Genomic DNA, 18,070 nt, shown 5'->3' on the forward strand with positions numbered 1-18,070 from the left:
GGAAAGACGGACTGGCAAAGGGGAATTGTGCATTCAGCTCAAGATAACGTATTTTCTAACAGTGAGCTAAAGCTACAGGGGATTGGAAGATGTGGTTAAGTGAGTCTTCATTTGCCATGAATGGTATTTTTGAACAGGATCTGAGTTATCTTAGGTGTCAGCTGTACGCATGAAGATATAATAAATTCTGAGTCCACGTCTTTAATGTCGGGCAGCTATAGTATCTTCTACTACTATTTGTGTTGAGTGGTACTTCTTCCCATATGGGACATCATGATGTCAGTGTTTTTGACTAGGCTGTCAGTCTCTGGCAATGTGGTAGAATCTGGCCCAACAGAATCCATTAGGTCCTGAGGACCTTTTGGGGTTTCAGGCTTTTCATGATCCTGAGCTCTCTAGCAAGCTGTCACAGGCTTATTTGGTGTGCATGATACATACGCTCATTCCCTTTCTGAGACACTGTGTGTTTTTAAAAAAAAACATCTACTACAAGCCTGAAAGACCAGAAGGCCCTTATTTCACTGATTTTGTATCAATGGTATATTTGTTGTTCATTATCTTGGAAGAAAATACACAGAGTATTTAGTCAGCTTCCGTACACAAATATTTTGTAACTTAATGGCAAACTGTATGATAAAGCAAAAATTTTTACCACTGTCCAGAGTGAAAGAGAATGTTTATTGTTGGTTCTTGGGATTTCTAGCAGCAATATTAGCTGAAGTGAAGTTCAGCAGATCTCTTCATTTTTGTAGTTTCAAAATCCTCAACTAGATGTTGGAAAATATTGACCTTTGTGTTTTGGTGCTTACAAGAAGGATATTTTGCAATATATTTTGGTACCTTATGACCTTTTGTAGCAAATACTATCATGTTCCTTGTTCTGTGTCTTGCAAGAGCCGTCTTTCAGGGACAATACTTTTGTATTTGTTTGGAGTTACTAATGGAACTGGTATGTGTAGAATTCTCTTGTTCCTTTCCCACTTCCATACAAAATGCGATTTTACATTTCTACATCTCATAGTGAAATCCAACATATATAAATTTTAAAATAGTAAGGATCCTTCGACTGAGTTGACCACTGTTTAGGATACTAACCTGAACCTCAGAAGATCCAGATTTCACTCCTTATTCTGCCACAAGATAAATGTTCATAATCTTTTAGCACTGTAAGTTCAGTGTACTTAGATGTGCATCCGTGACTTGGGCACCTCTGTTCCTTATATAAAAGGATGAGAGGAGTCAGGCACTATGGGTTGACTGTTATTGTATTGGTATTTTTTTACTGATGGAATAATTCTGCTCAGTTTTCCACTTGTGGAAATATATTTGATCTATAGGACTTGTGTTCTGACACTGCAATATCTTGTCTCATCAGAGAGTTTTATTTTTGCTGATACTTGTGGGTTAGTAACAGACCCATCAGCAGTCTGCAAGTGTTCTTAAAAGTGCTGTACCTCCGGTATGACATGTGCTTGTCTTCATCGGCAGTCCTATTAGTTCTACCAGCGGCTTAAATTGGGATTTTGATCGCAGACATCAGTTTCCATTGCAAAACAAGTACTGGCAGCCCCTGTCTCACTGCTGAGAAAGTGCCTGCAAACAGAGAGCTTAGCTTGGAGATACTAAGTGTTAATTGGCATTGAGGGGTACACAGACTGTGATCCACTGACACTCTCCTTCGCTGCAGACCAGTCTCTGCTTTCTGCCCATCCGCCTGTTCAAACCACACCTTCCCACCCCACACTGCTCCCTCTGTTAATTGCATTGGAGCAGTGAAAGGAAGTCAGTTTAAAGAAGTTTCTACAGGTTATTTTTTAACACAGACCAGTATTCAGCACTGTATTCATCACTTAACCCTGCACTCTTGTTGCACTAGAACCACCAGGGCTGAGGGCAGCGAGCGGCAACAGGGGCAAGAGGAGCTGCTCAGGTGGGTTTGTAGCTGGATGCAACGCGCGTGGATCCAGCTCAGTTCAACACAAATCATCTCCCACAAGCACTCAGTCACTTCCATGACCTGCCTAAAGAAACCTGAAAACCTGCCCCAGCTCGCACAGGACACTTCTATCCACTGTGTTTCTGTGAGTAACATTGCTCCTCTGAAGTTGTCTGTGAAATTTTGTTCCTTAGGGAGAGTCCTTTCACAGTTTCATGAATAACTGAAAAAAAAATCACTCTGTGAATCTAAAGGTGTGGAACTGAGCACTGGTGGTGGAGTCAGTCTGGAAGTCACACTCACAGTAACTCTGCATCCCAGTAACTCCGAGGGCTGCTGAGACACAGGCGTGCACTGCAGCTGCATCCCACCACAAGGCTGCGTTGGCTCTATAGGCACCATCTTTGCAAGAAAACAGCAAGAGAAGATACCAGCTCCTAAATTTTGCCAGATGTTCAACTATGGGAGTTTGTTCATTAAAGTTCACGTGACAGCCTGAGATACAGCGGCGTGTGTTGTGATCAGCCAAAGCAGTATGTCAGTTCCCTGTGCTGGCAGTAGACGCAACCCAAGATACGCTTGAGTTCAACCAGAAAACTTGCCCATCCTCGCAGATAGGAAGCAATAGCCTGGGGTCATGTGCAACTGTGATGACGCCATAAATCATTCTAAAACAGAGTGCATCAAAGCTCCCTGTGAGAATCCTGAGCAGCACAGAATAAAAACGCAAATGTATGTAACTTCTGTGGATGTTCTCAGTCCTTCCACACTCACATTTGTAGTTCTTGCATTCATCTGATTGGCCATACAGTGATAATATATGCTGCATTTTTTGTAATTTGATAACAGCCCAAGACTCCAGCATCAGTTTCTGCTCCTGTTTGGAAAGTCTGTCTCACTTTATTTTCATTAATTCATCCTTAGAGAAAGACCCTTGAGTGTCATCTGCTGGGCTGCTTGCCCACCTGGAAGTAACTTACCCTTAGCACCTAGCAGGTATGTCCAGTGCTGCTTCTGACAATTTCTGGATCCTTCTGCTTCATCCAGATTTTATTATGCCTGATTCCAGCAGGTTTGGAAGTGCACTTCTTTATCCAAGCGAAATGTTATATTTTTCTCGTGTTGTTTCTTCCCTAGTTGTTACCCTGTCATACTGCAGTGAAAGCAAGGATTACACCTGTAACTTTATAAATCTTATAGCACAAGTATCTTGAGATTTTAGTTATTTGCCTTGATACAAATAATTAATCATTAGAAACTGGAAAATATTATTAAATCCCTTTTGTTTATAAATTGTGTGTAAAATTTATCTTCTGATATTGTATTTCTTTTTTTTCCTTGACATTTTATTCTAAGACTTTCTGTCCTTGGATCTCAAATTCTCATCTGCCTTAATCACTGTTACATCCTAACGTTGCATATTCTGACTACCCAATGATTTCCTTATTGATAGATTCTTGAAATACAAGCTCAAGGTCAAGTCTGTCTATTAAACAGAAACTAACCTATGAAGGAGAGAAGATAACGACCCACCAGAATTACTGCCGGTTGATTTGCCATTGGAAAGAGTCTACATGTGCTCTGGGGTGAGGGTCTGCTTGTTGCAATGTTCTTATTTCTTCCAGGATAGGGAAAATTCTCCAATCCCAAAGGCAATCCACAGCATCTGGAAATATCTCGTGTACCGGTGCATCGCTTCACCAGGTTTAGCTTGCAAAGGCAAATGGCTGTACTAGGTCAGGACATCCACCTACTCTTTAATGCTAATTCTTTGAATGCCTTGCTTGTTTGGCTTCCGTAGTAACTTCTGCCAACAAATAGGTCTTGTGCATTCACCAAAGATGTCACTGCAAGCAAACACTTTGGTCATGTGTATTTTTAATAATGTTTGTAGAGTTATATGTAAATACCAACTCAGGCTTGTGTCAATAACTTTGTGGCAGAATGTGCCAGGAGGCCTCAGCTCCAAACGAAATCAATGGATTTAACCCCATTGCATTCCTCCTAAACTTCGGTGACCGCATTCACCATGAGGAAAAGTCCCAGTTTAACACACAGGGTAGAAACAGCTCATTTTATCTGCTCCGTGCCTTGACTAGCTCTGAAAATTTGAGGATGGCATTTGTGCTGCCTGAGTGGCAAACAGGCAGCCTGGGACTTGGGTTTATTTCTGGTCCTGCAGAGGGTCAGTAGAGCTCGGTAGGATTTCAGGGCTCTGATATCACCGGAGAACTGAGGCTTAGGAACAGGCACAAATGAAACTACTTTCTCAGGCAAAACCAGAGGAGGGAGTTGGATAGATTTGTCTTCTATTTTTTTCTTCCCTAAGGCAGTTTGAGAAAGATGTAGATTGACAGCAGTTAGTATTTGTGGGGGCTGTGGGGTAGAGGAAGGTTTAGGGTGAAATGTAATAAACATGAAGTTGGGGGTGGGATGGTGAGGGTGGGGGTGTTTTCTTCCCCATTTTGTGGGAAATAGTGGTTTCTGCACAGAGGAATAATTTGAAACTGTATTGGCCTTGCTGCATGAGAAATTTCGAGGGAAATTTACTTTGAGTTAATTTAAATGTCACACTTTCTGTTACATTTCCCAATTGCCTTGATTGTGGAAATTAAATATGGGGGGGAAGGTAAGTAAAACAGAAGACGGTAACATGGGCTTTCCGCACCATTAACCAACAGCCCGTAGAGTCCACATGATGGCTTCAGAAAGTATATTGATGGAAAGGTAAAACAAAACAAAACCAAAATTACAATACCTTGTCCTTTTGCTGTATCTGTGCATGCGATGATTTCTTCTCTGCAGTTTTCCAAACTCTAATGTGAGATGTGTCACAATTGTATAATTTTATACTATGACTATTGGATATTCCAGAAGGAAGTATTGAATTGATTGTCTGCTGACTGTTTGAGTTGTAGTCCCATGTAAAGAAAATTACTGCTTGTTTACAGATTCCAGTTCTTTGAGGCTTGGTCTCCTGTAAACTGAGTCAAAATTCTTGTGTGTTGCAAAAGCTTAACGCAGTGCTGCAGACTGCTGTTGTTGGTCAGACAGTTACTGCTCAGCCCAGTGCTTGCTTCTGTAGGGGCGTGGAAAAGTCGCCCATCTAAGGGCATTTTAGTGTTGGTAATAACTGTGGAAATTTTGTGAAAATGTTGAAAGTTATAAAAGTAATATGAATGCAGCTATCAAGTTGTGTTAAATAGAGCCATTGCAACTGAAACACTGGAAATGTGTGATAGTACTAGTATGCCTGAATTACAAGAACAGGGCTTGATCCTGTAAGAGAGAAGCACCTGAGATCTATTGCAGAATACCTGAGCTGAAGACACCTCTGCTGAGCTATAGTGGCTCCTTTGATTGACAGACTTTCTGCGGAGCTCAGAGATGTGAGCGTCCTCCTGCTTTTCCAGCACAGGTCTGCCCCGAGGTGCCTCCAGGCTGGACGTTGCACTGCTGCAGGTGCTGAGCTGTGCTGGTCACACAGACTCTGTTGTGCGACCTCAAGCCATTCCTGTGGCCTGAGTTACAGACTGTCGTGAGTGTTTAGCGACCTTGATGGTAGCTGCAAGGCACCCTTAAAAGGTGGCATAGGCCTGCCCAGTAAATGTTTCCGATGTGGGAACAGTGCCGTTACCTGCTCTATCCGTCCTTCCTCTCCTGCTATTCCCCATGACGACTGTTTACATTCCAGCGGTGGGAGGAGTGACACAGGACATGTCCTTTCAGGTATTTAGGATTTTCCAGAATGAAAAGCCAGCCAGAAATACAAGTTTTCATTATTGTGATTCAGTATTGCTACGTTATTGCCATTGCATTCGGAAGATCTGGCTTCTCATAGTGGGGGTCCGGAGTTGGAAACCTGATTTCTAACACGTATCCTCCTGTGTTCTGGCTTGCCATTCTCTGAAATGGCAAAGGTAGCTGTAATATCAAATACTTTGGGACCTCTGTGTTACTGATGTCAGGCAGTATTCCTAATGAATGGAAGACCACCTCCAAATGTCGTTCTTCCTTTGCTTTCAGGCTGTAGCGAAGCTGATGTCAGTGGATTGCCGTTGTCACGGTGTTTCTGGGTCCTGCGCGGTGAAAACTTGTTGGAAAACAATGTCGTCCTTTGAAAAGATTGGCCGGTTTTTAAAGGATAAGTATGAAAACAGCATACAAATATCAGACAGACTGAAAAAAAAGCTACGCAGGAAAGAGAAAAGCCAACGGAAAATACCAATTGGGAAAGAAGACCTGCTGTATGTGAACAAATCACCCAATTACTGTGTCGAAGACCAAAACCTGGGGATTCCTGGGACTCAGGGAAGGGAATGTAACCGCACCTCGGAGGGACCCGACGGCTGCAACCTCCTCTGCTGTGGGCGTGGGTACAATACCCACGTGGTCAGGCACGTGGAAAGGTGTGAATGCAAGTTTGTCTGGTGCTGCTACGTGCGCTGCCGGAGGTGCGAGACCATGACTGATGTACACACCTGCAAATAAGAGGAATTACAGAAAACACGGCTAAACCCTCCTGCACCGTTTGGTACACACAATGCCGCACAGGCAGCAATTACTCTTACCATGTGGGATCGCAGGGGGATCAGCCTCGTGGGGAACAGTATTGCCAAGCAGTGGGTAGCCCAAGCATCTGGCATATGAAAGAGCAACCGAGTGAACAGCAGCCTGCATGCAGGGACAGCTAAAATAACAGAAAGGGGCGCCTGATGACACATACGACCATGTAAATCCATGAGCAGGGACAGACCCTAAACTTTCCAAGACTTTAGTAGTGGTAACGTCCTGAAGATCCATGTGGTCGGTAGGCATAATGGAGAAAACTCAAGATCTCGTTAGCCAGAGGCTGAAGAGTTAAAAGGGCACGTGAGATATAATCCTTATGTCTGTATTTTTAAAACTGCAACTAGATGGATCCACTAGATGGTTCATTTCTGCAGGCCTAAAAAAAAGCAAAAGGTAGGGGAAATGTTCTGCTGTTGACCATTAAGCATTTGCTTTGCAACCCTTCGGGAAGCTGTCTTCTGCATAATATGCAGAAAAGCATCTGGTGCGGGGAAGCACGTATGACTGCAGAGAGCCAGGCACTGCCTGAGTGGACGAGGAGGGTCCATCAGTGTGGAACAAGCTGTGTCCAGAGCGGAGCAGCTGGAGCACAGCTTGATGAATGTGAACGGTGTACCAAATAGCAACCTCGGGATTTTTTATAGGTTGTCTTTCAAATGCAGAAAGGACAGGTCTGAGGAGGGACAGAAATACAGTTTAATATTTGAAGGAAATAAAATCCTTTTGCAGGCATTTCCTCAGTATCTGCACACACAATTTGCAAGTCAGCCGATCATCACCCCACTGTTGGACTGTATGCAATCACCTGCTACGTTCAACCATCTCGCTGGTGGTTCACCATCATTTTCACAATTATCCATATGAGATTTAGCCCAAAGAAATCTGCCATAAAGTAAAAGTTTTTTTAAAACATTGCTTTCTCTTACAGAAGCAGCAGCTAGAACTTTTCATTAGGTTGCACCCTCATACACAGTGTAATTTCTGGATTGGCTCACACCACTAAAATATTTAAACTGTTATTGATAACATTTTCTCCCCCTCCATATGTGGGCTCAGTTTTCTTTTACATCTGTGAAAGGTTGTTTATTTTTATGCAGTGATTTAATGCCTGGCTTAAAAAGCAACATGTGAAAGGATTTCTGTTGTTTAAATGTGCAAAGACCTATTTTTGATAAGACAAGAAAGTTTATATTTTGTAAATATTTAAATTATGCAAGTTATGTGAAAGGTTTCCAGAACAAATGTGATAAGAATACAGCCTTTGACATTTGTTTGTTAGCTATTCATTACTATTGTAGTAGCCTTTAACTGATCTTTATGTGCATGTGCAGGGGGAAATTAGTTAGAGAATTACATGTGTTCTTTTTTTACCATCAGGGTGCTTATAATTATTTCAATTAATACACACTTACTATGATTTTCTAAATGATCAGCTAATTATTATTCTGTGTACTTTTTTTATTCTTTTAAATTATTTTAAAACCTCAACTCCAGTGGTAAATACAGAACTCCCACTGACATCACGGGGACTTGCAAGGGTTTGCAATCCCTTGACTGATTCCACACAAACAGTCAGTTTTTAGAAAGAAATCATAGTAGCCAGTTTGGTTGAGGCTTTCCAAGTTATTTTGAGGAATTAATTTCCTCATTGACATTTATTTTCCCATGAAATATGGTGACCAGATTCCCTGTCACTCTTTATTGGACACGTAGCTCAGGAAGAAGCAAACAAAACCTGTGTTGTGGTACGTCATTGCCTTATGTGGACTGTTTTAGGAACATCAGTTCAGCAACCATAAAGTCCTTTATCTGATGGTTCTTTTTGGACCTTCCCTCCACATCTGGCCAGTCTGTCTCCATTGACCTAGCCAAATAATTGTGCTGAGGCCACAAAATCTGCTATCTGTGGGAAGGATTTTCAGCATAGCAGTTTCTGTCACCAGAGGATTCAATACCCTCCCTGTGAAAACTTGGATGGGGAGGACACATCCTGGTGGAAGACCCTGAAGAGAAAGTTGTGAAGCCCCCAGGTGTTCCCGTCTTCCAGCAAGGAAAGTAAACCCACAGGCTCCACGGGCTGTGCCACAGCACCTATCAGCCACACGGATGGGACGTGCTATTGTTCACTATTGGTATGAAGGTGGTGTAGAGACCACCTCTCTCTCTTTCTGCATCTGTCCTACACCAAGCTACTGGCAGAGGTAAGTGCCTCGGTTGCCCTACGTGAGACTGCTCCTCGCCGTACCGCTGCTGAGTTCCGTGCTGAGATCACCACCGTTTTGTCGCATGGGGCTCCAGCAGGGAGACAGAGATCTCCTGAAGAAGCCCCAATCTGTGTCTCAAAACTACCTTAGCTTTTCCCGCACCTAAAGGTTCTAACGCACCTGATCTGTAAAGGAAAATCACCAATGTACTTCTTGGTATGCCTTAACTCCTGGCAGGGGAGAAAATGGGGAGAAAATGGTCCTGGACTCCTGGATTTAAGATCAGCCTCAGGGATTTCACCAGGAGAAAATCTCAGTGAGCTGTTTCTGTGGATTTGAAGGGGAAGGGCACTCACAGCATTGCAAGGAGACGTGGGGCACTCATGACGCAGCCAGAGCTGTCAGGGTGTCTTTTGCCTGCTAGGCTAGCCAGTATTTAACACTGTGGGGTTTTTTTGAGAGGTCATCTAGTTAAAAAAAAAATAAATATATCTTTCTGTTCTTAAATGTTGTTAATAAAAGATTTTTTCTGGTTTGGGGGGGGGGGGGGAAGAGTTTCTTTTTTCAAAGAATTACAAAAGACAACAAGGTAAGTGGTAACACACATGGTTTATGAAACCTACAATGGCTGAGCAAGCAAGGTAACGGGTTTGAAGCTTCACTGGCAGCCGAAGGTCCCATCTTGCCTCTGAGAGGCTGAAGAGAGCTGTTTCATGGGAGGTGGCATTGCCCTTTCTGTAGTGAAGGCAGAGCACTGGTGAGAGCAAGCACATACGGTCTGAGGGGCTGCTGCTCGCTCTCCTGCTGCACTAACGTCGGGGCTGGGGGGGCGAAGCACAAGCGAAGCTGAGTGTGTTGGGGAGACTGGAGCATGACCCCCCTCTTTACCTACCACAGCTGAAACTGCAGTTTAAGTTAAGCGCCATGCAGCTCTGGATGGGCAGTTCTGAACAGGATCAGGGTACGTAGTGGCATCGGGAATTAGCTGACATCTATTGCAGCATTTATTCCATAAAACTGCCTTTATTCCTTCCACACTCTGGAAAAGCTTTCCTTGGGTGAGAGCGAGAGGGAAAACCATCTGCAAGACAGCGTGCCCTCACCTTCAAAGAGGAGCCTATGTACAACATATGTGGTTCAGCTACTTTTGTGGGCATATGGCACTGGGATGAATTTCATTTACTCAGTTTAATAGGATGGGGTTTTTTCCCAGTGCTGGGACAGAAGGGTCAAGGTTGTTGACTTTGAAAACATAGATTTATAATACCCTTGTATAGCTTTGCAATAATACATCCTTTCTGTTTGAGAGGAGTCACGTGTGTGCTTATCTGAACAAGCAAGATTAGGAAAAAAATTGGAAAGACATTCACAGTTTGAGTGGGGGAAAGGTCTTATCTCTGTCCTGTTCTCTCACACCACCCTTTTATGCATGGAACAGCAGTTTGTGAAAAGTAGCAAACCTATGAAAAATGCCACAAGTTTACTTTTTGAAGAAAGGATAGTTGTAACCTGAAAGTGAAAACGACATATGCTGTTTTGAAAACAGAAATGCACGTGCACTGGCTGCATATTTTAAGGGAAAAGTTGTGCTGTTGACTGAAGTGCTGACATACTCTGAGGAGTTACTGCAGGAACGCAGCTGGTCTGTCTGCCCACGTGCCAGCCTGTGCATGCACTGGCAACTGAAGAACAACATCGTGTCCTTGCCTGTTGGAGATCCCTTGTCAAAGGATGTTTAGTAAACGGAGATTGTCTCCATTGCTATCAAAATGCCTCTTTTCAGTGAATGACAAGTATGTGAAACATATGTGTAAAGTAAACAGTAACAATTAGCACTGGTCATGCAAAGGAAATGATGCTAAAGGACATCTGCTTTGGCTGAGGTTTCTGACAGAGTTGAGATGCTTGATTTCATTGAAGGATGAGGTTTCACAAGACAGCAAACTTGACTTTAGGGCAGTTCCTCATAGACCAAAACCATCATGGCTAGGTCATGTAAAGTGCTGAACCTATACCAGCTCACTCTGCTGGCTAGAATTTATTAAAAACATACGAAAGGATCATCCCACTGTGGCAGACTTCATGACAAATTAGGCAATCTTTGTCTGAGCCCTCTAACTTATGGCAGATATAACACAAGGTGGAATAGCAGGAAGTATCAGAGTGGAATAAATGTTATTATTGGTTCTACATAAACTGCCAAAAAATGATAACGCTGAATCCTCTCCTGACTGTGCCTTGTCTGTCCTGCCAGGTGATCTGGAGTGCCCAGATCCAGTAGCAGTAGTAACAGTGAACACAGTATCATGACTTTATTTTTCATTTCATGCAAGGATTTGCAATAGCAATTTTTAGGATTTTCCACACTTCTACAATTTTTACTGTTAGTCAGTCAGCACAGGCAGACAATAGCTAAGAACACCCAGCTGAGAAAAAAAATATTCACACCTATACATCCAATGAGCGTCACTAAGGAGGGCAGTAGTAGTAGCAGTGGTGTTCTGACTATAAATGGGAAACGGGAGAAATTACTTGCTCAAAATCACTTGCAAAAGCAGTGGCAGACCTAGGTTGTTTTTTTTTTTTAAAAAAAAAAAAAAAGAAAAAGAATAGGCAGGTCTCCTGATCATCAACATAATGCTTTGGCTACCTGGTCACTGCATTTGTTTCTCAGCCCATGTACTTTGAAAGCTGTGGCTTGCCAGTTGGGACTGTACAGTAACCATCTTGAGTCGTGACTACTGGGCAAGTCCTGCTGCAGACCCCAGTGCAATTTTTTCAAGGACAAGCAAAGACTAAAATACTCAGTTGGCTAAAATTGCATTTCCTAAACATGGCCTCCTGCGGTTCATATTTCTGGAAGTCAAATATGCTGTTTTCTCACACACAAATGACAAATTCAGCCTGTGAACTCTACATTAATGCTGCAGATAATTAGTGCTAAAATACCTATGCCTCTCCCAGAGTCTGCTGTTACACTGAACGGACAACTGTGTGATTCCACGGATAGTTCTGTTAAATAAATAACGATTTACTCAGTGGAGAATGAAACGGGAATTAAACCTCTCTAGCCACCATGTCAACTCTGCAAGGCTGGAAGCAGGGCGGCAGGTAGGAACATGGGACTGCAGTTGGCGTCACGGCTAGCAGGGAACGCTGCCTGGTGAGCGCTCCGGCCGAGGCTGGAATCTGGATGCCAGGGCTGACTGCAAATGGGTGGCCATCTGCGGAGGGGAGCTATCACTTTGCACAGCACAGAGGGGTGACAAATGAAGTGCCTAGGAGTGTGAGGGCAGACACACAAGGGGAGCTCAGATGCACTAACCCAACTGGGGAAAGACGGGTCCCTTACAGGGCAGTGCCACATACCTTGTGAAACCTGCTGCTGAACCTCAGCCTGCAAGCACAGAACGGCTCGTCAAGAACAGCTTGTCACAGGCTAAAAGTTCAGAGCCTGTCTCAGGGTTTGGCCATCTCATCTTCCTCTCAGCCTTGCTATGCTCATGACTATACAGTGTAATGTTAAATGAACTGCACTTTCCCTTGTTAATACTTCAGGAATCATCAGCTTTTTTTTTTTTTTTTTTTTTTTTTTTGGTAATATCAAGCTATGTGCATATCCGGATGCCTTAACTAAAATGCTGAAACTTGTGATTGGGTAAGATTTTTACAGTCATTTTCCCCAAAGTCCTGAAAATTTCTATTTGTGGAGCAGAGCACAAACACATTTCATGAGCATTTCTGTTTTCTAGAGAAAATGCTTGACACTATACTAGGGTTTAAAACCAGATTGCGTTATTATCTACATGGATGATGATTTCCCCTCTGTGGCGAAAGGTACATTGTACCTCATGCCAGCAGCACAAAACAGCTGACAACTGACACAATGTCCCATCCTTTTGCGTGGCCCAATCTGCCCCATAATCTAAGAAATTAATTTGACACTCTGTTCTGTCTCAGCATGTGCTAAACAATATTTTGATGTTAAACATACTGAGTTTTTAGTATATTATGAAGAGAATCAACGTGCAGAGAAACACAACATCAAGATAATACTCAATTCCATTTTAAGATGTGTTACTTGAGTTTTTAAAAAATGATGCTGGCTAGTCATTGGTGCTTATGCCAACGGGAGCAAAACCAGAAGTTACCTGGAACTTAGAGAACTAAGTCTTACTCTTGCTGATTTTGAAGTTTTAGCCTGTAGTTCCGTGGCAGGCTGGGTTTGCCTGCCAGGTTGGCCAAGTGTGTGCCCAGGCTCCCTACCCCCTCCCCTGACACCAGCCCCTCCATCGGTTTAACGACATGGGTCACAGAAACCCTCCGCAAACGAGAGAAACAAGAGACTTGGCTCAGTTTGGAGCAGCAAACTGCAGCAGGGACGTGGCAGTAAGAATTCAGGGAGATGAACAGGGGTTGTACATCCTTGAGCTGACTGCGCTGCCAATGTCAGAATATTGTCCAAATGGGGTTTTCACGTACATTGAAAACTCCAGGCTTTTAACATAAAAGAAATCAGTGGAACCAAGACCCACACAGCACAAATGGAGATTATTTGACAGAAGTTCTACAAACAAAGCAGCTAGCGAAATAAACCCACTTCAGTGATTTCTGTTCAAGAGATTTAGGTAGAACCAAAGTTCTGGGATTATCCAATGCTACAGCCACCTCCTGTAGAAGTTTTATGATCCTTCGCAATGTGCTATAATACAGGAACCCTCTCAGGAGAACAAGCAAGCCATCTACAGTACGAAGGGTTGATGGTTCGGGGCAGGCACATTTTCCATTGATCAATGATTTTATAAGTAACCCCTTGGAAAAGCCCTCCTTGTTTTTGGTCACTCAGGACTAAACAGCACTAAGGCACGACAGAACAGTACTGTACTCTTTGCTGAGACCGTATTTGGGATAATACAATTTTGACATAATCTTGAAATATTAGTTGGGCTCTGTGGTTTTTTTTTTCCCATTTGCTGATTGCCCCATAATTGCAATGCTAAGAAACCACTCCAAACTTCTTGCATTGTAGTGCAAAATCAACAAGAGGAACAGAATTAAACAGCTGCTTTGGGCTGCCTCCAGGGATCAGAAATTTTCCATAGAGAATGGAGTGATTTCTGTGCATTTTATACAGTAGACAATGTAGCTGGACTATTACAGGGCTCTATACTGATCCCCACCTCTCTTCATATATAGTCTAAAGCCCTGAAAGAAAGTTTTCATTTCCACGTACTTCGAAGGATAATAAACAGATGATGTTGATTTATTAATACACTACAAAGCTTAATACAAGGTGTAGTTACCCACATTGTGTGGTAGATGCTTTTGAGGCACCTATGAGGGCTAAGCTGTAAAAGCCAAGTTTTCCAGTGGAAAGGATGATTCAGCTGCCAAGATCTGGGAACATGAGGGTGTACTGATAAAGACAATGCTGAAATATTCAAGGCCAAGGAAGATAATTAGTCAGAAAGGATTGCTGCAGCATTTGGTAAGAAAAAACATTTGCAGGCTACGTTCCACAGAAGACAGCACTCCCTCCCACTGCCATCCACCAAGCTGAAAGAGGAGACGTGATTTCTCCTCAGCTGGGAGGGCTTTTTTTCATGCCAGCGAGGTTGTAGCTATATCCTGCTATGGACAACACCCTAAAAAGGAACAGACCTTTCTGAGGGAATGGGTAATTAAAGATTTACAGATTATTGCAACCTTGAAAGGATAAACACAAGATTAAAGGAACTGTGTTGCGTGCTTTAGAAAGGAAAAGATAGGGCCAGGAAGAATGTAAAAGAAATCCAAGAGGAGAGTCATCAATTTTTAACTTGCAAAGAAGTAATCAATTTTCAGCAAAGAAGATTTTGATAGTACATGAGACAACCTATCTGGGTGGATAGTTAAGCACAGAAAGAGGCATCTGAAGAACCTGTTTTAACCTGAGTTGGTGAAGGATGCATTAGATCTTGTTTGCAAGGCTGAGAGGGCTGACTATAGGAGCAGCAAGGAGGGACTAAAAGTGGGATTAAGCTAATATTAAAATAATGAAACATCTCAAGTAGAGCACATTCTTTCTTGCCATTCTTCTTTTTTTTTTTTTTGCCTCCAGGGAGGCAGCAGCAGGACGTGGTCACTGAGCCCAGGTCTTTGTGCCCTTCTGGCACGTTGCTCAGCAGGCGAGAAGCAAGGTCTCTCATATCCCTAGTACAGCATCAGGAGCCACCGACACCTCATGGCATCACTGAACAGGCTGAGAGCTGTTCTTGCACCTTCCTGCTTCCCATCCAGCCTTCCAGGTGTCTTTTTTAATTTTCTTAGCAGTCCCCTTGTATTAAGGCTAGGCTATGGCCTTACAGACATAAAACTGAACAGGATTTCATCAATAAAAAGTCCCTTGCTTGGTATGCACCTTAGTCATGACCCAAGTCAGTTTAGGGAGCAACTACAGCCCTTCCCACCCTTACACAGGCAAGTCACTCAGCACTTGGGTGGCAGTATTACCACTTATTTCCCCTCCTGAAGTTGTCCACCTGGCTTCTATTTTATTAATATACTCATTCTTGAAAAGCACTTAAGACTGCAGAAAATCCAAACAGTTTAGGAGACATTACATACACACCAAGCATTTAGTAGTCACGTCACTGTTTGAGGGAACCAAGTCCCACAGTAAGACATCTGGAAAGCCAAACATGCTTAGCAAAAGGAAGCTTTTTCCAAACTAGCACTTGGGAAACTAAAGCTGTAAAAGGCTCTGCTGTTTACAGAGAAGGGGTGGGATGGGGTGGGGTGTGTGCGGGGGGAAAAAAAAAAGTTTGATCATGAAAGACATTAGGAAAGATGCAGAGGGCATGTGAAGGCAGAAACCCCCATCAGCTTCTTTCTTAAGACTCCTGTTATCCATGTAAAGCAATTAAGAGCTGTGCTTTACAATGAAGTTGACTTCAGGTAGCCAGGATCCCAGCCCCTTAGTGAAAATGAAGTTACAACCTTCTTGTGTCCCCTCCTCCCCCCCCCCCAGCCCCGTCTCACAGCTGCACTCCGAGGCAGACATCCCCCATGATGTTTCTCTCCTTCCCTCACCTCTCTGTTCTCAACAAGTCTGCAAGATGCTGCAAATGTTCCCATCACCCTGTGTAGGAAAATACGCATCCTGGAGCTCTGTCACACACACATACTTTCACACGAAGTTACCGGTACCAAATGCCTTCATCTTTGCAACTGAATACTTCCTACCGCCAGCTGTGGGAGACACCAGGGAGGCCAAAAAAGTAATCTTTGTGCCTGGCAACTCAAATGAAATTTAGATAGATTATCAGAAGGTCTCACTTCTTAAGAGTAAGCATCAGAAAGTTTACCTCAACAGGGGGACACTGTAACTAGCTCACTTAAGGCAGAGGAGATGGTATGACTAGATCTTGTAGCAAGTCAACAGACCACGATGATGGACAAGAGCAAGGAGACCCCGTTTGCATGGCCACTCCAGTACGAGTTCAGTATACTTGAAGAGTCTTACTAAATGTGATACGCTAAAGCTGTCAAGACATGGGTTACAGAATAAGAGGAAGATTTCCACCAAAAGCACAAGAATCAAGTTATTTAAGAGGTTACAAAACCAATATTTTATTGCTTTAAAATCCATTGTGTAAAAGTTTTGTGGCAGGTGCAACTTTAAGGGGTTAAAAGTCATAATATATTTACTTAATTTAGATTGCTAAAAAAAAAGGCACAAATTTAAAAGTTACAAGGACTAAAAGAGGTCTGCCTTTAGTCTTATTTTCCCTCCATTTAATTCTGTAGAGGAAATTTTAATTTGATCAAAGATGAAATATTCAATGGCATTCAAAACCAAAAGAATAAAGACAAGATTAGTCCAGGGAAACTATTAATGCAGGCAAATGTTTTTTTCCTCTTCAAACCCCTGCCAAGTAACTTCAAAATTGTTTTGATATTATTCTGGATAGCAGCATAACCAATACTGGCATATGCACCAACAAAATTGTATTTCTGTGAAAATTCCAGGACTTACAGAATTAGTTCTCCACAACAGCCTGTTATGAAACAGAAATTATTTTCCAACTGATAAAAACAGGGGGGGTACTTCGGAAAAAATATACATGATTTTGACATGACCACCTACACAAGAAAATCTGAAACATTTAACAAAAGCTGTTTCACTGTATAAGGTGCATTTATTGCTGTTCTATATTAAACTTGAGGAAAAATCACATTATTTAACAAGCTAGTTAAACATAGAGAACAACTCAGAATTCAGTCTTCCCCTGGTATCACAGCCTATTTATTTGACTTACAAGGTATTTCTCAATATTGCTTGAAATTTTTAGTGCACAGAATTAATTTTGTCTCAGAAGGAATCAACAATAATAGTATTTTGAGTGCCACCGTGTTCAACTTGCACTGTGGGTTCCTGAAAAACCCTTTGTGCCTTATGTGCCATGGTACTAGCTAGAATTTTTTGGAGATTATACAAGAACTCATGACATAAAGCTCCAAGAGATTACACCCAATTCTGCGTCAGCCCCTATTTTGTGAATACCAACACTGTCAGTAATACCACACCAACTTAGTTTCAGGAAAAGTTCAAGCTGGCCCTACTTAAAAGAAACAAAAGTTTCCAAAGAAAGCTATGTTTTCTCACAGCTCCGATGCAAGCTAAAGAACAGGCCACTTCAACTTGGTCCATTTATTTTCCATTAAAAAAAAAAAAAAAAAAAAAAAAAAAGATGAAGGAAACATTGTCAGTTAAGTGTCACACGTTGAATAACCCAAGCCACAGTGAGATGTTCCGAGAAAGCACTGTAAGAACAAGTTGCCTCAGCTCACAGTAGATGTAACGCAGGTGGTAAAGGAGCACAACTGTGCACGCTAAAACAGCTCTCACTAGAAGGCTGACTACTTTCTAACAGGCTCTTTGCGATGGGAAATTTATTCCTGATGTTACAACTAGAAGAGGAAGCTATGCCGTTATGCACATTTACTATGTGATTAGCGACTACAGCTGAACCACCATAGGTGGAATCAATGGTTAGGCATCAGTACGAAAATTGCAATCAAAACTGAACAAGTTAGCAGCAGTACTGCTCCTTTACGTGCCAAGTCTCTTCCACAAAGTAAACATTATTTTCAAATACAAATCCTTCCAAGCTGCTTTTAAATATCCCACACACTGTTTATGTATTTACTTTTGTTCTTTCCTCAATAAAAATAATTTGTTGTGCTTCTCATGGCATAACCGTGTTACACTACCATGTACTCTTCCGTTGCCTACTCAGTTTTGATGGGGGAACTACATAAAATAAATTTCTGGAGCACTTATTATTAGAATAACCAAATAGCTTTAATAAAAAGT

General features: G+C 42.4%; 1 protein-coding gene across 1 annotated transcript in view; it reads left to right on the top strand.

The window, feature by feature from the left end:
• WNT16 (Wnt family member 16) overlaps positions 1 to 17,454 on the top strand; it is a 28,442-nt gene extending 10,988 nt beyond the window's left edge. Inside the window, 1 exon segment of the mRNA XM_080393982.1 lies at positions 5,963 to 17,454. Within this exon segment, the coding sequence (XP_080250108.1) occupies positions 5,963 to 6,427 (465 nt within the window). The 3' untranslated portion in view covers positions 6,428 to 17,454.
• The last annotated feature ends 616 nt before the right edge of the window (positions 17,455 to 18,070 follow it).

The sequence above is a fragment of the Falco punctatus genome, assembly GCF_963210335.1.
Source record: "Falco punctatus genome assembly, chromosome: 6".
NCBI lineage: Eukaryota > Metazoa > Chordata > Aves > Falconiformes > Falconidae > Falco > Falco punctatus.